Source organism: Leptodactylus fuscus, chromosome 2 (assembly GCF_031893055.1).
Source record: "Leptodactylus fuscus isolate aLepFus1 chromosome 2, aLepFus1.hap2, whole genome shotgun sequence".
NCBI classification, from domain to species: domain Eukaryota; kingdom Metazoa; phylum Chordata; class Amphibia; order Anura; family Leptodactylidae; genus Leptodactylus; species Leptodactylus fuscus.
The window spans coordinates 226836543-226859074 of record NC_134266.1 but is presented as its reverse complement, the minus strand read 5'-3'; the positions used below and the strand labels follow the sequence as shown (position 1 = coordinate 226859074).

The following is a 22532-nucleotide window of genomic DNA, read 5'->3' as shown; positions in this document are numbered from 1 at the left end:
ACACTAAAATCTGCCAGTAGAAGAAGTGATTTGCTTCATACGGCTGCTCTGACATCTCCCACTGAGCCCTCTATTCTACTGGTATAAAAGCAAGTACAGCTGGTGTGTCCAGGGGGCTGACATAAAACAAGTAGTTGCTCACTACAGTAGGTGTTTGTGCGGTTTCTATATTATATAATTATACTGCAAATCAATTTAAGGCTAATGCTCCACGTTGCAAAAACACAGTTTTTTTTGTTGCAGACTTTGCAGCATTTTTTTGAGCCAAAGTTCAGATTTTTTCCAGGTTACTTTACAGTTTTGTAACTATCTAATGTTCTTTGTGTTTCAATTGCTCGCTATTTGCAAGTGTTCTGAATGTTTGCTACAAAGTACAGTATCTGAGTAATGTTTTAACCTGGAGATTCGTTTGCAGAGGTTTTCTTTTTAAAACCTGCCTTGATTCTTTGGTAAAAACACATTGCGGCCAGATATCTGTTAGCTGCTTGGCAACTTGTGGAACTGTGCTGCGTTTCTGCAGCAGCCAAAAATGCAGTGGGGCCTTAGCAAATCCCATCTACACATTGCAGAAAAATACGCAAAGCAGAGAAATCACAGCATGTCAATTTTACCTATGGAAATACCAACAATTTCCCTATAGGTACTGTATAATTGAAGCAAAAAGTCAGCATAGGAAATTTCTGTGGATTTTCTGTGAAAAGCATTGTGGAAAAAAACACAAGGTGTTTCTGCACTTATTTTCTGCGGCCAACTAAGAGGGGCCTAGCCTGACGGAGTTTTTGCAACTACAATATTGAAGACTTAAACTTAGGATAGGCCATTGATCAGATCACTTGCGGTCCAACATCTAGCACCCTAACCAGTCAACTGAGGAAGCAGTGGTGTTCAGACAAATACTAGGGTATTTTGTATAGTAGCTGTTCTTGATATTGCAGCTCAGTTCCATTCATTTAAGTGAGAATGAGCTGCAGGAAGGTCACATGACCAGATGTCACTTGTCATTTGGCAAAAGGAAATGGCGACCACTCAAGTACCACAGCCTCTTCCAACAGCTGATCAGCTGGGGTGCCAGGTGTAGACACTGTCAGGGTCGGACTGGCCCACCGGTGTACCGGTGAATCCCCCGGTGGGCCCCGCCCCCTGACTGAAAGCTCTCATTTTACCAATGCAAATACATTGGTCGGGGCCCGATCGGGATGGCCAGGGGCCCCCAACCGGGCATCTGGCCAATGCATTTGCCTCCACACACATGGGCCCCCATTAGCTGAAGCTGTACACGGTGTCCTCCTGATATATAAGGAAAGTACATACCGGAGGACACTGTGTGCAGCTTCCGCTAACGGCTGCCCGCTTGCAATCTTCTCACTGACCTGCAGCAGCTATCGCTGTTTTCCTATGACGTCTTGTCCCTGCTGCCCGACTTCCTCCCTCCCCCTCCCCCTCACAGTGAGTCGTCTCCCGTAGCGTGTGGGGAAGCCAGGTAGACGTCTGCTGTGATGGTGACTGCTGGCAAATGTGAGTATACTCTTTTGGTAAAATCTGTATATTTAATATGTATATATGTGTATATTTGTGTAAAGTATGTGTGTTGTATACTGTGTGAGCACTGTATGTTTGTATATAGGTATGTATATACAGTATACTATAATGATGTGTATGTGTGAGTGTATGTATATATGTGAGTGTATATATAGTATTAATACATTCATATAACTTATATATGGTATATGAATGTATATTAATGTATATGTGTGAGTATATATGCTGTAATAATCTATATGTGTGACGCTGGGTTCACACCAGCATTCGGGTGTCCGTACTCAGGTTTCGGTCTTCTTCCGGTAGAAGATGGAAACCTGTCATGCCGAGCCCGGCCGTGAGCGCCGGTGAGCGATTTAAGCTCTCTGCCGCGAAACTGGCTTTTTTAAACCGGACACAGAGTACTGCATGTCCGACTCTGTGTCCGGTTAAAAAAAAGCCTGTTTCGCAGCGGAGAGCTTAAAACGTTCACCCGTGCTCACAGCCGGACACTTTTCAAGCCCATTCAAAAAAAAAAAAATGCCCTTCTGCCCAGCAGCGCCTATAGCGCTGTACAGTGTGAGCGGGGAGGAACGCCCCCTCCCTCCGCTCACAGTGCTCGTCCATAGACGGGTATTATCAGGAGCGGGAGGGGGGAGTTCCTCCCCGCTCCACAGTACAGAGCTATAGGCACTGCTGGGCAGAAGGGCGTCCCTGGCTAAGTGTCAGAAACACCCTTCTGACTGTAAAGCCCTACGGTACCGGGACCGATAGCGCTTTACACCGGGCACAGATCGGGAAAGCCGATAGTGCGCTGAATTCAGCGCACTGCCAGCTTTCCAGCAGTATATAAAACTGCATGTGCCCGATCTGATGAAAGGTCCTCTTTAAAGGATTTATCCATGTTTCTAATATTGATGGCCTGTCCTTAGGAAAGGCCTTCAATATTACATCTGTGATGATACAACAGCCAGGACCTCTGCAGTTCAGCTTTTCCAGGACAGCGTACGGCTACAGGTAATGGTAACATTTCTAGGAGCCGCGCTGTTCACTTGCCATTCAAGGTGTAGAAGTAGGTTTAAGAAGTTCACATGGTATAGTGGGTGAGCAGAATGGCTCCCGACATGTTATTACCTTTAGCCGTCGTGTCTCGGTACCGCTGATCTGCAGGGTCCTGGCAGTGGGCCCCTAGAAACAATTCCACTGGTGGGCCCTAGACACCCCAGTCCGACACTGGACACTGTTTAGTGTTCTGTGCCATGCTACTTAGTGTTTTCTCAAAAGCACTAGAATAGTGGTTCTTAACCTTGTTTGAGGTACCGAACCCACCAGTTTCATATGCACATTCACTGAACCCTTCTTTAATGATAAATCAAATATGATTTTTTTTCCAAATTCAAGACATAGGTATATGTTTTCTTACTGGTACACAAAATGAACCGTGCATAGGGCCTAGGGTTCAATCAAACCCTGGTTAAGAATGACTGCACTAAAACTTTGCTCTTAAGGGAAATAGTGCTTTAGTAGATTCAATGAAGCATGTTTTGTTATTTGACAGTAAGTATGAGCCGACAGAAATACAATTGTATACATTAGGCCTTATCTTTTATAGTCACCATTAGATCAGAGGTAATTCTATATCACAAAAGAATAGAAAATATGCCGAGCAGTCCTGGAGTATCTATATCTGAAATGACCCCACGTAATATACAGTTAGCATGCATTGCTATGGCTGGCTTTTCTAGTACTTTGGTATAAAACTGGTCTAAGGGAAATGTCAGGCACATTTCATCCCATTATATCTAAACAACTTTAATGGAAGATGAATGACTTAAGCAGAACAATTGTAATATGATTTAAGATGAAAGTGCTTAAAGGCATCTAAAGGAAAAAAGAAGATTGAAGTACGAATCACCCAAAGAGACAGACAAAATATTCATGCCATAAAAACAGGAATTGTAGAGTTCCGCCTATTTATCAACCTCAAAGCTGACAATGTAGCGGCACGTAAGCGAGCTTTCATGGAAACAGGAAACAGAAGTGCACAGAAATGATTAGAATTAAAAATGGATTTGCCTATCATATATTCACCTTAAGGCTAAGGGCTCGTTCACATCTACGCCCGTACTCCGTTCTGCAGGTTTCCGTTTCCTGTACAAAACAGGGGCAGGAGATGGAAACCTGCCGGTATGTTTCAAGCCCATTCATTTGAACGGGCTTGAAAAGTCTCCGGCCATGTGCGCCGATGAGCATTTTATGCGCTCCGCGGCAAAACCATTTTTTTTTTAAACCGGACACAGAGTCGGACATACAGTACTCTGTGACCGGTTTAAAAAAAACGGTTTCGCCACGAAGCGCATAAAACACTCACCGGCGCTCACCGCCGGAATCGGCATGACAGGTTTCCGCATAAGGCCCACATAGCGAACCGCAGCCGCATCATGTTTTTTTCCGCAGCGTTTTTCACAGAAGGTCCCCAGAGGTTTCCTCCACAGTCTGTCTGCTTCTATTATACCTGTACAGAAAACGCCAGTGTTTCCATACGTATAATTGACATAATTGACAGCATTTCCACTTTGGATTTGAAGATTCTTTGACAAAGTTTTTCCAGCCTAAGACCGAATCCCTATCTTGCGAAAACACAACGGTAAAAAAAAACATTTTACATTACCTGCAAAGTGAATGGGATTCTGGCTAATCCCATGCACACATTGCAGAAACAAATTCTGCAGCGGAAAATCTTACATTTTTGATAATCGCAGCATGTCAATTATACCTGTGTAAATGCCGGCATTTTCTGTATACAGTAGGTATAATAGTGGCTTAAAGTCCGCGGAGGAAAACCCTGCTATTTTTACCGGAGCGTTTTTTTTTATGCGTTTCGTTATGTGAGGCCTTAGCCTAAGGCCGAGGTTGCAGGTTGCGAACACAGAGTGTTTTGGCCGCAGTGGAAACGCTGTTTCAGTTTTTGCAAATTGCAGCATATCATTGTGAGAAGGTGATAGGCAGAGTTCTGGAATCTCGCTATATCTCCCCGAGGTTTTTAACTTATGTGTGGTTCACTGCAGGTCTTGAGTAGGCCTCAGCTCTAGGTGTGGGTCCTTGGCTCATTACTGGGCCAGAAAAAGGCATCAGATCCTGCACTCCAATGCAGATCCATGGGAAAAGTAAGTGTATGGGTCTGTCCTGTAACCCTGAGTCTGGTGAGACAATATCGTGGTTGTTTCGTTCGTGTGGCTAGTAGTAAGTTACATGTATAGTTAGGTTAATATTACAGATACTAGAGCTACCACATTCACACTTGCATTTTTTGTTCAGTTTTTTGTTTCTGTATTTGTAAGCCAAAACCAGGACTAAATCCCCAAAGTAGAACATGTGCAAATGCTTCTGTTATAGTTTTTCCCTCTCTGAGATCCTCATCTATATAAACACACAGCTTGAAAAAGAATGGGGGAAAAAGCAAAGATCATGTTTAGGCCTTCCAGAAAGTATGGTAGCAGCAGGTGTACAAGATATAAAAAGTCATGATTTTTTGCTCAAAACGACATTGTGAGCAAAAGAAATACAACTGCGCCACCTTCACCACTCACCCAAAAAGGGGACATGATGAGGTTATGCAGGGGTGGGGCCAGAAATCTAGTGTAAATGATGTGGGAATTATTAGCCAGCTATGAGTTGCTGTATATTTACCCCAGGGTTCACCTCGCTTAAAAGGAAGTGTGTACTTTGACATATATGAGGCGGAACCTCCGCCAGCACTAGAGGTACGAAGACCCAAAGAGTCCATTCACACGGAGGAAAATGGCGCTTTATTTGGCGCTGAATTTTCAGTGCTGAAAAAAGCCTCCCATTGACTTCAATGGGTGCCGCTACCTTTTTTCCAGAGTCTACTGGGGGAAAAAAGCTAGCAGAACCCATTGAAATCAATGGGAGGCTTTTTTTTTCAGCGCTGAAAATTTGGCACCAAATAAAGCGCTATTTTCTTCCATGTGAATGGACCCAAAGACTGGAAATGAACAAAAAGTTTTTTTGTTAAAAAGTCTGTTTTATTCATGCTAATTTTTTTCATAAGCAGGAGGTCTACTAGTGTCTTAGCACTACCATATGCCCTAAGTTGTCGTATGCATATGCTAACTAGTTTATTGGGGTGTTTATAGAACTTCTTATAACCTTATAAGAAATATACAAGGAATGGCCATATCTATACAAGAGATTCATCCATTATATATTCATCATTTGGAAAAGAGATTAAAGGCTAGCCTACTAATTCTGGGAATCCATCAATAAGAACACATGAGGTATCGAAGTTATCTCCAACTTTAGCAGGGAACAAATTGAATTTCTAGATATTATAATAAGTCTCCAATGAGATAAAATAATTACATTCACTTTCTTCAAAAATTAGATATTACTAGTTATCTCCATCTCACCAGCGATCCTTCTAAAAAAGGCTGGAAAACTTTCCTCCCAATTTAAAGGGAATGTGTCACCAAAAACTCTCATGTCTCAAAAAGTCTCTTTTTTTTCTTCCAATCAACTTTTAATGAGAATCACAATTTTTAAGAATTTTTGATGATCTTATTTTTTATTTTCCATATCATTATGTATATTTAATAAAGCACTTTTCACAGAATACCTATGAGTTTCCTATGCAGACTTTCTGTCTCTGTTATATCTATATGAAAAACGCTAGCATTTCTGCAGGAATGATTGACATGCTGTGATTTACGAAAACGCAAGTGGTTTTGAAATCACAGCATTTCTGCTTCAGTTTTTTTTGGTAATGTGTGGATGGGAGTAGCCATAATCCTGTCCACCTTGCAGGTACTGTAAGGCCTTGGTCCTACCTTGCGTAAAAGTGGTATGGCCGTGGAGTGGGAAAAAAACTCAATGGTTTGCAGTCACTGCAAAGTGGCTAGCTAATTCTAGTCAATCCTATCCATACATTGCTAATAAAACATGCAGCAGACACATTTGTGATTTCCAAAATGGTTGCGTTTTTGGAAATTGCAGCATATCAATTATACCTACTGAAACATCGGCGGTTTCCCTATAGGTATATTGTAAGTAGAAAGTCCACAGATGAAACATCTGCAGACTTTCTGTGAAAAGTGCTGTGGGAAAAAACATAATGCATTGCTGCCACGGTTTTTCCTGCAGCGCTTTTTTTCTGTTTGCCTTAGCCTGAGGCTAAGCCTTGCCATGCCTTGACACTTATACTGATCCTGCTACCACACTAGATTGCGTCTGATGAAGGTCTAAGGACCGAAACGTCATATCCAATTGATCTAGCCTGTCTTTCTATGCCAATATTTTGCATTGTGTCAAAAGGCGTTAACTATATTGTAAAATAAATCTCTATATTCCTTTGATCACAAAACAGTGTGTGCAGCAAAATCTATTTTCATTAGCCTGAGGCTAAGGCCCCACATGGCGCCTGTGGCAAAAAAGCGCTGTGGGGAAAAAATTGTTTCCTCTGCAGACTTTCTATTACAGTTATACCTATAGGTAAACCGCCGACATTTCCATAGGTATAATTAACATGCTGCAGCTTCAAAAACTGCGCTGGTTTTGCAAATCACGGCGCGTCTGAACCATGGTTTTTACCGCAAAGTGGGCACGGGATTTGCTAGAATCCCACCCACTTTGCTCTGACTGTTCAATGCTGCAATTTTTTCCGCGGTGTTTCCACCACCGGCAAATCTGGGCATTTATGCCATGTGAGTCCCCGGCCTAATATTGTAAAACACTGCGGATTCGCAATGTGGACCCCGGCCTTAGGCTAAGGCCCAACATTGCAGAAAAGCTGCCTTTTTGTTGCAGATTTTGCTGCATTTTTTGAGCCAAACCCAGGAACGGTTACAAAGGAATGGGAAATAGAAGGAAAGTGTTTATACTTCTCCTTTCTGCTCAATCCACACCTGGTTTAACATAAAAAAAAAAAAAATGCAGCAAAATGTGGGACAAAAAAAGCAGCTTTTTCATAATGTGGGACCTTAGTGTTTTTGGCTGTTGTAGAAACGTAGTAGGAAAACGGCTGCATTTTACAGTACCAGCAAAGTGATTAAAGTTTTAGTTAATCTCATTCACACATTGCGTAAAAAGAAAAAAAAAAACTGTGTAATAGTTGTGTTTGGAAAAAAATGTTAATTTTTTTATATTTAATAGGGAAAGAATATACGCAGCAAAAACTCAATGAAAAACTAGTGAAAAATATTGCAATATGTTTTCACTGTGTTTTATTCCGGAGCATTTTTAGTGGCATTTTGCTATGTCCTAAGGCCGAGTTTGGACAGGGTATTTTGGACCGGAATTTGACGCGGAGGCCACCTCAGGTTCCGGTCCAAAATATGGGTAGCTGCGACTGGATGCCGGTGTAGTGCATTGGCATCCAGTCACGGCATTCCATTCTGGATTAGGCCCAAATGAATGGGCCTAGTTGGACGGAGGGAGTGTCTTCAGGCGGATTTGTGATGTAAATCCGCCTAAACAATGAGCATGTTGCTTTTTTTTACTTCAATGGGAGCCGTTTTTTTGGTCAGGATTTTGAGGCGGATTAGGCCTCAAAATCTTGATCAAAATACCCCATGTGAACTCAGCCTAAAGGTAAGTTCATACGGGGTTTTTTGGTCCAGAACCTGAGGCGGATGCACCAGCATCAGGTCGCGCACTCCGCTCCGGATTAGGCACAATAAATGGGCCTAGTCCGGAGGAGGGAGTGTCTTCAGACCGAACTGCGAGCCAAAACGGCCTGAAGAATGAGCATGTTGCTTCTTTTTCCGGGAGCCAGAACAAACCGGCTCCCGGAAAGAAGACCTGAGCGACTCCCATTGATTTCAATGGGAGCCATCTTTTTGGTCAGGATTTTGAGGTGGATACGGCCTCAAAATCCTGACCAAAAATCTCCGTCTGAACTTACCCTAAGCGTGTGTTGTGTATTAATGGTTAATATAACCCATACGGCACCTGCTGTTGAAACGCCAAGTGAATTTCCAAAATTTTGTCTATCATGATTAACCAGATAAAGCCAAGTATAATTTATGATATAGTTACCATTACCATTCAGGGTTTCCTTACATCTCAAGAGTAGAAAGAGCTTATTACATGTAGAAAAAAAATACAAGACAATACAATAAATATCCTCAAAAGGTAATGAGAAATGTAAAAAAAAAAAAAAATAATTCATTGCATTTTCTGCAATCCAGTAACATAGACTATCCACTCCTTTGACGTTATGGTACATATTAAGAATCACAATATTAAATTCTTATGTAACCCATTTTAAGAAAAACTGATTTGGCCAGTAAGGTGTTAAATATCTTGACATGGAGGGGTTAAGGCTTCAGCAGGTCACACTTCTTATTCATAAAGACATCGCATTCCAGTTCTTGCTTTTTCAGACAGATTAATCAATATGCTAATGAGGTCTTCAAATGAATCTGCACATCTGGGCTCCGAATCAGATAAGACAAAATGAAGGACTACGTAATGTCTTCCAATAGATTATTAGTGTATACCTGACCATGTGTAATCCACCTCATCTCAACCAGATTATTGTTGTTATTTATGTTGTGGACTTTATATACCTTTTTGATTGATAGACTAGAATAATATATTTTTTATGTACGGTATTTTTGAGTTCACCATAGGAGCTCACTATAGAGCCACCAAATAGCCCCGTTAGTCTGGATAACTCTTGACACCAAAAAGTCTTTTATGAAATCTTATAAACTTTATGTATTTATAAAGATATTCTTCACAAAGTATATTATATCACAATAGGGTCTATCTTTCAGAGTAGGTACATTTCAATGTTATACTTTGTGACCCCAGAGTCATGGAAGCCCAGGTCAAGTTTAAAGGCGGCATCCAGTGCTCTCCTGATGATATCATGAAACAGAGGTCACTGTTAAGGCCTGTGAGTCGACCCTAGCAGTCACCTGGGGACATCGAGCATCATGACATCATGACGTTCAGCATCCCCTTGTCACCGTTGAAGGCAATCACAGGCCTCAGCGGTGATCCCAGACGCATGATGTCATCAGGAAAGCACCGGATGCCGCCTTTACATCTGCCCTGGGCTTCCACCTATTCTTCTCTGGGGTCTGAAGTGACCCATAAGTATAATAATGGCACTATCACTTTGACATAACTTCGGCTGTGTTTGTATGGGAATCTGTCCAATAAAATTAGAAGATGTTGAAAGGAACCTATTGTGATCCTATTCTCCAAATTCAGTTTTTTGTAAATATGCAAATGAGCCTCTAACTGCTACTTAAGATGTTCCCTCAGATTCAAAGGTACTTGGTAATGGTTTATTACATAGAAAATTACATCAAAAATTCTGCCTTTCATTCATTTTAATGGAAGGTAGACATCATAAACTTTCATTGAAGTGAATGGGAGCAGAGCTCTTGCAGGGCCCTCAGTCCCATTGTGTGAAATGACTTTCTTTGCAATGTATCTTTCTGTCTGTATTTGAACCCTACAAATTGTACAGCGCTACAGAATATTTTGGTGCAATATAAATAAAATTTATTATTATTATTATTATTATTATTACTACTACTGTCAGCAGGAAGATTTCCACAGCGGATTTTGCATGGCAGGTCTTGCCACAAAATCTGCCATGTGATCCTGGTCTAACTGTGTAAAATGACCTACCTGTATCCCATATCCTTCCGTCGTGAGCAGAGCACATTGTTACTATGTCTCTAACACCTTCGTGTTGTACGCCATTCCCTCCAATGTATGGTCTTCTTCATCTAGTTAATCGATTGCTCTCCCCTCCTCTGTCTTGCTGAACATTGCCTCTGGTTCTATCTGACTTCTTGATTCATTATAATCCATGTGTGAAAGCATTGCTATTTGTGATGCCAGTAGTTTGAATTAGGGTCACCAAGCTTTGGTCCTACATATAATACATGCATCATTTACACTGACATAACATCTCAGTTAATAAAAGTGTTAGAAAAAAAGCAAGACAGAATCTAAAAGTCTTGCTTCACCCTTCTGAATTAATAATCCAACTTGGTGGCTAAAGTATCCTAGAATAACTTTTTAAGGCCAGCCCAAGAGAGTACTAAGGAAAACTATTGGGGGACCCAGGTCTTTACGAGAACAAGAAAATCAGGTCAATAGTTTGCCAAGAACACAATCTGACCATTGCTGCTATGTTTTTTTATGGGGCTCAGTGTTGCACCTCAACCTGATGGCTTCAGACCTGATGAACTATCGGGGGGCTGTGAGAAGGTAAAGTGCTGGAGTCCCGCTATATGAGCCCCTGATTTCTGACTTGTATGTGGTCCAGTGCTTTTCTGGAATAGGTGTGGGTCTTGAGGCTCATTACTGGCCCATAAAAAGTTGCAGAACCTGCACTTCAGGGCAGATCCAGGAAGTGACTAGACAGCTGGATCTGTCCTGTAACGCTAAGTCTAGTGAGACCAATTTGTGCTTCTGTTTTTCATGTGGCTGATAGTAAGTCACATGTATAGTTAGGTCGTTACTTCTGTTTAGTTAGTTGCTCAAATGAGCAGGAACTTGTTTTATTTTTGCCTGAAGTTAAGGCTGTATTTTGTTTTGCTCCTTTTGTGCCTGAATCCAAGGTTTATTTATTTTCCAGTTTTTTTTTTTCTAAATAAACCTGTTTGCTGCATAGTTTGTGTCCTTGTCTTGACTGTTTGGGTCCACAACACTGCTTCTACCAAACTACCTTCCCCACAGGGCGTACACCTGGCAATGAGCTTGACAACCACTGTGCATGTGCCGGAGCGAGTTTATTACAGTAGTACGATGCCACAGAAGGAAGGCGAGGGGCAGGGAGAGCTTGACTTTATATGCTAGCTCCCTATCCTCTTGCCTTCAAAACCCTAATTTGCATATTGAATAAAAGAATAGAATCATTTCTCAGACATTATATAGACAGTATTGGGCAACCCCAGTGTTGCTCTGTCGCTACTGTGTTGGTTTCAGGGGCAAAATTGGACTAGCAAGTTCCCTTTAAAGACTTCTGTCCTGAACTCACATTCTGCAAATGGCTTTTGATGGGGGGTATGTGACCAGATCTATCTCATGTTACCATGCCCTAATATTCCTTCAATAATATTTTTCAGTGGAAGAGGCTGACAGAGAGGTCTAATCACAAGCCCATCCATCTGCAGCCATGATCAGAATAGGAGCACTGTGCAGGCAGCAGAGAATCATTTAGTGACAAAGTGAGAGCACTTTACATTTTATAAGACATTGTCACTGAACTGGTAATAAATATGTAATAGAAGAATACATTCATAGCTGCTTCCACCCCATGAGTTAAACATATATAGTGGCCAACCCCTCCAAGCTGACCATGAGATGACAATTGGCTAAACATGTCAATTTCTATGGGATTATCCAATGAGTTTATGTGTACTGGAAACCCCCAACTATGCCCTGCTGGCAAATGTCAATGGAAGGACCGATGTGGTAAATTGGATGTCAACATGTCTGCAAAGAGATAGAACCAATCTTAAAGGCTTAGTGGTTAGCACTGTAGTCATGCAGCGCTGGATTCCTGGGTTCAAATCCTGCCAAGTACAACATCTACAAGGAGTTTGTATGTTCTCCCTGTGTTTGTGTGGGTTTCCTCCGGGAGATTAGGGCCATGCTCTACAGTACGACCCTATGTTGGCTATAGCCTTTTGCTGGGTCTGTACAGTGTCATGACCACTCTGCATGTTTTGGAGTGCCTGTGTGTCACTTTCTAGTTTGGGTTTAGCAAAGTCATGTATTGACATCTCTGTGCCAACCTTTGAAGTAGACTCAATGCATCATCAGCAAGCTGATGCTTTCTATGGGTTCCAGGTAATTGTTGCATTAATCTGCTCTGATGGTGCCTTCCATGGGTCACTCACTGCTTGCTGAAATGTTTATCCCCATTTGAAACTAGAAAGACGAAATTGAGATGCACACTCTTAATAATTTGCTATAGTTGTTTGCTGTATAACTTGTCACCGGATGCTTGGACATTAGTGTTTTGCATGATCGTGACTAACGCTAAGTGACTGCAAGTGGATTATATTAAATGAACACTAGTAGTAAACCACTATACTGGTTTATGTTGTGTCTATGCTGATGTGTATCTGAACTTGCTATTATTTCCGATTGCAACAAGTATGTCAGATGGTGTTTGTCTGGCTCACATATTGTCTGAATACATTGTTCATTACATAAATTATGACTACGTTTTGGAAATAGATTAAAGGTTCTCTAGGAAACATTCCAAATTCATGGGCAACCAATGTGGGCGTAAAACAACAAAAAGTAATCACATATCCCTATTGTCCTGTTGTTCAGCCCTGTTGTCTCTGCTTAAAGGAGTATTCCCATCTCAAGGATCCTATCTATACTGATAGCTTATATACATTCAAGAGCTTTCCTAAATACATTGCTTTAGAATGTATTCTGTTCGTTTGCCTAATATGTGAATTTATTCCTCCCATTGTTTATACATCATTTCATGTTCCCAGTCTTGTATCTGATAACCAGTTGGAGGATGACTCTCTACTTTCTGGGGGCCCGCATTCTCTGGCTGCTCTATGTCAGGACAATCAGTGTCCAGTCAGATAAATGCTCAGTGTTATGTAAACACAAAGATAACATTGAGTTTGTGGCAAATCTGTTCTTTCATCTGCAGCCTGTTTTTTCTCTAAACCTGTGTAACGTAATATACATTTACTGTGCATTTTATTTCATCTACATTTATATTTGATTTCTAGTATTGATTATAATCTCTCACGGTAAAGGCCATGTCTATATCTACTGAGGTACTTCATAGTGTTCATCAAATGATCAAAGCTTTTCTCCAGCTTGCTGAAGAATACAGGAAGTAAGAAGAAGAGAAAGCAGGCAAAGCTGATGAGAGGGAAATGGCTAAACTCCTTTAAGTTCCATACCAGAAAAGCAATGGAGTGGCTCACAAGACCACTGAGGCCGTAGATTGGCTAGTGAAGAACTGGTGATGTCACCAGTCCCTTACCAGTGATCATGTGAGCATCTCCTCTTCCAGTCCAGTGAGGGAATAATGATTAGATCTGTACAACAGGGAGTCAAGTATGGATAACTATGGCTACCCCTAAACATGGTATGATTCCTGGAAAACTCTTTTGAAGGCAACAGATGAACTCTACACCTATTTTGGCATCACTGGTTATTTCCATACATTTATTACAATCTTGGAGAGAGAACGTGCCTTCAGTTTGTTTACTAAAAGCTGAGACAGCACATTAATTCACCCAGTGCAGCCAAGAATATGTGCACAATAATACATACTAAATAAAATGCATAAGCGGATAACTGGATATGGAAAGACAATCTGTAAACAAGTACAGCACTTATTAACATAGTGATACATTACTCGCGCTACGTGGGCAGGCAGAGACTGCATCAACTGTGTGTCATGATCAGGTAATCTGTACCCGAATCCGAACATCAGGCCAATAAATAGCAAGTAATCCCCAACTATGTAAATATATTTGGACATAATAAAATGAAGAATCTGTGTTGTTAAGTGGGTTTAATAAATCTTTATTTTTAAGGATACGGATGAGAGTATAATAAAACCAATACACATTTACATTGCATCAGAACTACATAATATTCATTCTTGCAATATATACATTAGAAAACATTAGAGATGAGCGAACAGTGAAATATTCGATATTCGTTTCGAATAGCCCCTCAATATTCGACTATTTGAATGAATATCGAACCCCATTATAGTCTATGGGGAAAAATGCTTCGTTTCAGGGGAAGCCACACTTCGACTCAGGAGAGTCACCAAGTACACTATGACACCCCAGGAAATGATTCCAACTCCCTGGAATGCAACTGGGACAGCAGGGAAAGCATGCCTGGGGGCATCTAACATGCCCAACTACCTGTATTACGCCACTATCTCGTCAGGATCCCTGTCAGCTTGCGATATGCGGGAGCTGACTTTTTCCCATAGGAATGCATTGACCAGCGTTGATTGGCCGAATGCCATACAGAGTACAGCATTCGGCCAATTAACGCTGGTTCTGCCGGAGGAGGCGGAGTCTAAGATCGGACCACAGCAGTCTCCATTGTGGTCCGATCTCAGATGTAGCAGTTCTGAGTGGAGATGTAGCAGGCTGGCCGTACGCTGAGCTCTGCCACATCCAGAGATGTAGCAGTGCTGAGTGTGCGCTGAGCTCTGCTACACCAGAGATGCACCCTATTTTCTTTTGGGCCTCCTTGTTGCATCGGGCACTTTCCTAGTTACATACACCTGGGGTCACCACTGAAGCATGTGATTGTACCACAGTTTACACATAGGTGTGCCCATGTGACCATTTCATTGGGGGTTAAATATCATCATAACACTACTTATACAATATAATATTTATCACATTAAGAAAACAGCTCTCCTACCTTGAACTGTGCACCAGAGCCCTGTGTGTCCTGTGGTTCTGCACAACTTCCTCGACATGTCCTCACTGCCATGAAAAAAAGTATTGCCAGACCTAGGGCAGAATTCCTCATGTTTTCAAGGAAAATTGGTCTTCTTGTGTCACTGTTAGAGAGCAGCAACTAAGAAATCAAATATAGTTAGATTAATATTTTTGCAATAAGAAGACTACATGTACAACAAGTCCATGATAGCAGCAAATCCCAAATGGTAGTTATTATAAGTTAATGAAATGCAGATTTTTCCATACCAGCATTCTCCACTCATTAAATTATGGTTAGGTTCTTAAACAAGAGCAAACTCCAGATCCCAATGGAGGGTTTCCAGATTTATACCTATTACAGTAATGATAAAATGTTCTCCATAACACTTTTACATGTACTACATTACACACAAGTACACAGGAGTTCTAGTAGATAAGGAATTAGTGTTAGTATTCTTCTTGGTATCCATGGTGGTCTGTCTAGGTAGGTTAATACAGGGGTTTCAAACCCAGCCAGGCACATAGAAAAAAAATTGAAATTGGCGAGCCACATTCCTTATGTTGACCCTTTACAGTAAAATGGACCCCACAAGTGGCCCCATATAGTAAAGTGGCCTCCACACAATGGTCCCCATCACTACTCTCATGCAGAGCTGAGTATATACAGTACTTACCTCTGACTACACTCTTCCCCTGCTCTGGGCGCACTGCTGTAATGTGCCATGTTGCCCTCCCACCAGCCTATATCTCCCCGTTCCCCTGCTGTAATGTACTAATGGTACCTTAATGAAGACCTCAAAGACTGAGAGAATTTATTTTGCAAGAGGATTACAACATACACCAAGTCATTTGCCCTGGACAACAAAACCTGACCTGGTTAAAGTATTACCATTTGGCTCTTTGCTGTGTCCCCTTTTCTTGTGGTAAGTTGTTAAGGCAGGAGGTGCATCTACTGGGGGGTCCAGGTGAGTGCTGGATGCAAGGTGACTCAAACAAGCTACTCTGCTTTGGCTAGCATGTTTATGTAGAGCAGTTCCCAAACCTCCAGAGACTAGGATTTACTTTTGTCTGAGACATATGTTTGGGTCCCCACATATTTCACACTTAGCCCCATTCGAAAAATAAGCTCCTATATCCAGCAGTCCTCCAGTATTCTGCCATCCTCCTATATCCAGCAGTCCTCCAGTATTCTGCCATCCTCCTATATTCTGCCTCTATTTTGCCATCCTCCTGTATTCTGCCTCTGTTCGGCCGCCCTCCTGTACTCTGCCATTATGTTGTCATCCCCCTCCGTCATCATTATGTTGTCATCCCCCTTTATTCTGCCTCTATTCTGCTATTCTCCTCTATTCTGTTCTCTATTCACCTGTCTTTGGCCTATATTCTGCATTTTTCTTGTATTCTGCCCAGGAGTGAACCTTCCCCTTTCGCCGCCCGAGGCGAACTACAGAAAGCCGCCCCCCTCCCCCCCGGAGGAGGGGGTGTGGCCGAGCGGAGGGGCGTGGCTTAGCGCCGTTTGCAGGCTGAGAGCAGGCACAGAGATGACCTGCTCTCTGCCTGAGCGTGAGGGGAGGCTGCTGGAGCAGCGCTGCTCCAGTGGCCTCCCCAAACCACCACTCGGTGCTAAGCCAGTCCACTGGCTTAGGCAAGCAAAAATGCCGCCCTCCCTGAGGCCCTGGCATAGCGCCACCTGAAGCGCTCGCTTCAGGTCGTCTCATGGGAGGTGCGGCGCTGATTCAACTATCCTTCAGTATCTCCTCTATTCTGCCATTCTCCTATATTCTGCCTCCCTTATCCTGTCAATTATTCTCCTATTATTATGTTCTCGTGTATCTTCTATAGCTGAGGCTGCTATAGCTCTTGTGACATTAGGGGATGGCCCCCCACCTTTTTTTTGTAATATTTTCACTTACCTGTCCCTGATCACCGCCCTTTCTGCTTCGCCTTCAGCTTCCATGGGGTGCTGCACAATACATCTCAACATTGTGGCGCTGAGAGCCAAAGTGAAAGAGGCGATGAAGAGGAGCAGGGATGAGTAAGTTAATATCAGCCATTACCCGCTGGAGTAACTCAGTAGGTAAAGGCCTGAAGTCATTCTGTGGGGGCTTGTAGAGTGGGCCCTTACTGTATGGAGACTCTTACTGTACAGGGGCCTTTGAAGGGACAGTATACTGTGTGGGCACCCATAAAGAGGCACTGCACAAATCTGTGGGTGGCTTGCAGCTACCTGGATATCTTTACATGACCCACCAGGGGTTTACAACCCAAACTTTGGGAAACACTGATGTACTAAGGCATGTGACTGTATATTTGCCTCATGTTCAGGCTTCATGAGCAAAAGTGATACATTTAAGTGAAGTTTTCGATTTATTTTTGAACTCTATTTCCATCTCACTGCCTATAGAACAACATTAGCCAATAAATTAGCCCTGAAAAACCCAAGCTTTTACTTAACCAGTATACACATGAGATACATGCACACATTACTGCAACTAATTCACTATCTTCTTTACAAGCTGGTTTTATGAATGCTTTGAAAGGAATCCCCCAGCTGCCAACATTGTCCTTTCATCTCAAGTCAAAAGCAACTGGGAGCCCCAGGGTGCTATCCCAGAAACTTCCTGTACAGTAGGTCTCATGGGATGTTGTGTTAATCCAGGATTAAAGGTTCTGTAAAGACAATAGGTACGTTTATATTTGTGCACTAAACGTACCCATGTAGTAGGTCACTTCATAGCTCAATGAGGACACGTAACAAAGTATCACTGACCTATTCTATTAGGCCATATAGATTACACAGTAGTTACGCATGTGATGGATTATTGAGGATAATTGATAATCTGTTTATTCCTTCCTTTATTATTACACCCTTTATAATGCTTCCTAGTTACCTGCAAATATACTTCCATATTTTAGCTGAAAGATCAAATTATTCTTGTTTTGTTTTCCTTTTTAAGGGCAAATGCATGGATATTGGTAACATTGAACAAACTCACACCAAGGACATTTTGTATGATGCTAGGGTGGTGTACCTGGGTTGATCAGGGCGGGTTCAAATCTGCGCTCCGGTCTCCGCTTTCAGGTTTCCATCTTCTGCCCGAGAAACTCAACAGGAGATGGAAACAGGCAGTCACTTTTCAAACCCTTTGATTTGAATAGGTTTGCAAAGTGTCCACCCATTAGTGCCTGTGACTGTTTTGTGGTCTCTGTGGCGAAACCGTTCTTTTTTAACCGGACACAAAGTCGGACATGTAGGACTTGGGGCCAGTTAAAAAAAACTGTTTCGCCGCGGAGACGCCAAAACGTTCACGGGCGGACACTGTCTGCCGGGTTTCCGTCTCCTTTCGGCAGAAGACGGAACCCTGAAAGTGGAGACCGGGGCGCAGATGTGAACCCGCCCTAAATGGTATATCTAATCTTGCACATAATGTTTTTTATTGCTCCAAAGCTGATTTAAAAAAAAGTTTGCCAATAGTATTGATTTTAAAAATCCCCTGCCATTTTGTGTCTACTGACCTACATCTATTAGATATCTATGTAAACCTATTTGTCTCCATGGCTACTGACTCCAAACAAATCTGTGAAGCCTGATCCTACTGTCACATGTACATAACCCCCAACATATGAATTCCCATCACCACGACATTTAAATAGGGTGTGCCAGCAAGCACACTTATTCCCTTACACACTTAGTCCTCAAGATCACAAAGATCTGTTCCCAGCTTCTGTCCTATGATGGGTGTTGAATGTCCAGCGGAACCTAACCTAGGTGATATCATGCTGAGCACTATTATACCTGTAGATAGTTAGGTAGAAATATGTAAATGAGGCTCAAGTGCAATGGCGGCATGTCAGAGTCTCTCTTTGCAGGTTTGAGTTAATGCTTCTCTCAAAGCGGTTTTCCAGGCAGAAAATATTCTTTTTTTCTAAGGTCTGTTAGTGCAAGTAATGGGTTAATAAATACACCCATATACCTTTAGCAGTGTTTGGCGTGATTTCTGGTGGCTTTGGTTGCTGCTGGCCTCCTCTGCCTTTGTTTACTTGGTGTTAGCTTCATGCTGTGCAGCTTCCTGTGTAGCTTCTCCACTAGTTCCCTCTCACTCAGCCCCACTCCTCTTTCACCCCGTTACACTCCTCCTCCTTGTCTCCCTAGCCTAGGGATCCCGCCCTTTACTAGCCCCTTCCCATCTCCCTAGCCTAGCAATCCCGCCCATTACTAGCCCCTCCCAGCTTCCCCTGTCTCCCTAGCTAACCTATTCTGCTCACTACTAGCAGACAGGAAGAGGGGAGGAGCTGTTCTCTGGACACAGGAAATCTTGGTAAGTATTGATGGGGATGGGGGGTAAGAGTTCCGTTTTGGAATCGATGAAACGGAAAGTCACTGGATCATCTGAAAGTGTCCCTGGGGTTAATTCTTAGTTTATTCTGGACAGCTCCTTTAATTGACAGCCTCTTTCTATCCTACAGCTATGATGGTGCTTGTTGAATTCCTGAACTTGCTACCGGGGTTTTCCAGCTGTTGCACTCTTGATGACTGGGACACACCCCATTACACTTGGACCTCATTTGCATATTTCATAAAATGTCATTGTTATTTATTACGTTCAACATAATCTCATGTACAATGCACTGCGAGTGATCTGACATCAAATTTTCTGGTAAACGACTTCTCTTAAATTCGATTACATATCAGTTTAGGTCCATAGTTGGCAACTGCACAAATATAAGCACAAATCAATAATTAATCTTTTACCAAAATGTATATTAACTTATAGTCACTTATATTGTATCTCTTACTGCATCATCTTTATGGTTTCTATCACCATTCATAGTTACATAGTTGATGAGGTTGGATAAAGACATTAGTCCATCAAGTCCAACCTATAACCCTACAATCCCTACAGTGTTGATCCAGGGGAAGGCAAAAACCCCATGAGGCTCATGCCAATGATCCATGTACTTTGGATTCGTTATCCTTTTTTCTTGCCAATGTATTGGCTGGTTCCTTACAGTATCAGAGTACCTTGATGTATATGACATCCACCACATACAGATATGTCCTCCTTACCTTTCCTCTTGGCTGGATATGTTCTGTATGTGTGTCACAAGATGTTTAGCTCTTCAAGCCAAGTGATATTCTAGAAGTGTCTTTATGTGGCCATAAATTCTCTTGTGTTTTACAACCTTTAATGGTTTCTGCTACATGTCACAATATTGTGTTAAATTGGTTTCTTGACAAGTAGTTACCCATAGCCAAGTTAAGTTAAGGTGCTATGTTAAGGGTGTATGTGTACACCAAATTATAATGTGATGGGGTTTAATATGAATGCATGTTGTGTACAGTGCTATGGAATATGTTGGCGCACATGTAACAAGTAGTAGCCATTACACTATGAATACATACATGTCAAATGCCTTTGTCACGGTAGGGAATAGCTCGTTCATATCATCTATTTACATCAGTGGTTGTCAAGTTTTCAGAATGCTTACTAGTCTTCTAAGTTAATGATCTTAAACATCACACCCTTAATGATATCAGATAGATACCGGGGTTGTATTTCCCATAACAGCAATTACTATGAGTTTTAATATAAGCTTAAAAAAAAGCGAGCCCTTTCTTCATTATGGTTCACCTTCATTAGCCTTGTCACTTCTCTAGCTATACCGACTCATTATTAATAATTATTAAGTCATTCGCTCCGCAGCTTTCCAGTTATTAGGATGGCATGTTACAAAGTATCACTAACCATTGTTAGTTATCAGGGTCACACTGGGGAACCCTCTAAGGAATATTCCTTCTCTGTCCTAGGTCATGACAATCCCATTAAGTGTAATTCTCTACATAACAGAATTGCTTATGCCATATGTGACTGGAATATATGAACACCTTGAAGAAAATGTATGCGCTGACCAGACAGCAATGTTGTATGGACCGTTGTCACTTATCAGATGGAATATAGACAGAATATATAGATAGAACTATATCCATGTTCTTAGTTTATTTATATACTATATTTCTATGCCATTTGCCAACTTAAGCTACATTTCAGCATTCCTGACACCAGCTTACTTATTTAGGTGCTTAGTTCAATGGTTAGTTCAATTTATTCTCCTTTTGAAACATATTGTAACATTTGCTTCTTATGTAAGCAGAAATCTAGATAGGAAAGAGTTAAAGGTGTAATCTTATGTGAAACCTAAGAGCCCTATTAAAAATCTAATATTCAGCACAACTTGTACAGAAGACTTTTCCTAAGAAGCTGAATCTATAAAGCTACTTATCACAAAGTAATAGGTAGCGTTTTCTTATCCATCCTGTAATAGCTAGTGGATCTACTACTGCATCTTCTTAATCTTTTGGATTATTTGCCTCTGCTTTCTTCTTTTTGTAATGTTGAAGATATTAACATGAGATATTGTCAGCTATTACCCTATGGACAGAATGGTGTTCTTCACATATTTTCTATCCATCATTCTATATAGTTCAATAATAAACATAGAGTGATTTTTAAGGGGGGGTCATACAGGGTCAACCACTTGTATCCAGATTCCAAGAATGAGCTCAGTAAATGCTTCCTTACTCATGTCCATTCCCTAGTCTTTTCTTAAATTTGCTAATGTGATGTACATGCATTACCTTATCATCATGTGCATTCTGGATATCGCATAGTTACATGTATAGCAACAGCTTGTCTTGTGCAAAAAACACTCTGAATCAATTTTACAGAAATCAGGGAATTATTAATATAAAAATCTGCTGAAGTTCTAAAATAGTCTATAGAGTATAATACATCCTAGATTAGAAGAACTATCCACTTTCATACAACATTGTATCATTTAGACAAGATAAACTTTTAAGTAGCTAAAGATATAACATATCCTAGAAGAAAACATGTCTTAAAGGACTAGAGAGATAACACATGAGAGCAGTGCCATTGGAGCTACATATGGTAGTAGATGCTGTACCTGTGTTCTGGAGACACACTGATCCTCTGCTGAAGAGCTGTGAGCTGCCTTGAGGAGTCTGCACAGGATCTCTGCCTTTAAATAGAGACCCGGGTCCTCAGTGACGAGATGTTCCTGTCACTCATCCCTTCTCTCCCTCTCTTCAGGATAACTCATCCTATTTATTTTTCAGTCTCTGCCTTTCTCCCTCTTTCACCCTTTCTGTCTCTCTCCAGCATTTTTTGCTTGTATATATTGTATATTATTCCTTTAATTTCCCCATTTCCTTGTCTCTTTCCTTGATTCTGTTTTTTTTAATGTTCATTTCCTTTGCATTATCTTACAAAGTAAGTGTGGTTTGATTATTTTATCACATATGATATATATATATATATATATATATATATATACTGTATATATATATACTGTATATATATATATATATATATATATATATATACATATATATATATATATATATATATATATATATATATATATATATATATACATATTGCAGATCTTAATATGTAATTTCATGCTACGGAGCATTTGAGCATTATGATAACTGAATAAAGATAATTCAGTAGGTTTATGTAACCGCACATACCACATTGTCTT

The 22532-nt window shown here is 41.3% G+C and overlaps 1 protein-coding gene across 1 annotated transcript in view; it reads right to left on the bottom strand.

The window, feature by feature from the left end:
- Positions 1 to 21996, bottom strand: part of TAC3 (tachykinin precursor 3) — a 38621-nt gene extending 16625 nt beyond the window's left edge. The window contains exons 1-2 of the mRNA XM_075262878.1: positions 21933 to 21996; positions 14947 to 15105 (exon numbers count right to left, since the gene is read on the bottom strand). Coding sequence (XP_075118979.1) covers positions 14947 to 15057 — 111 coding nt within the window. The 5' untranslated portion in view covers positions 15058 to 15105; positions 21933 to 21996. The remainder of the gene's footprint in view (positions 1 to 14946; positions 15106 to 21932) is intronic.
- Between the last annotated feature and the right edge of the window lie 536 nt (positions 21997 to 22532).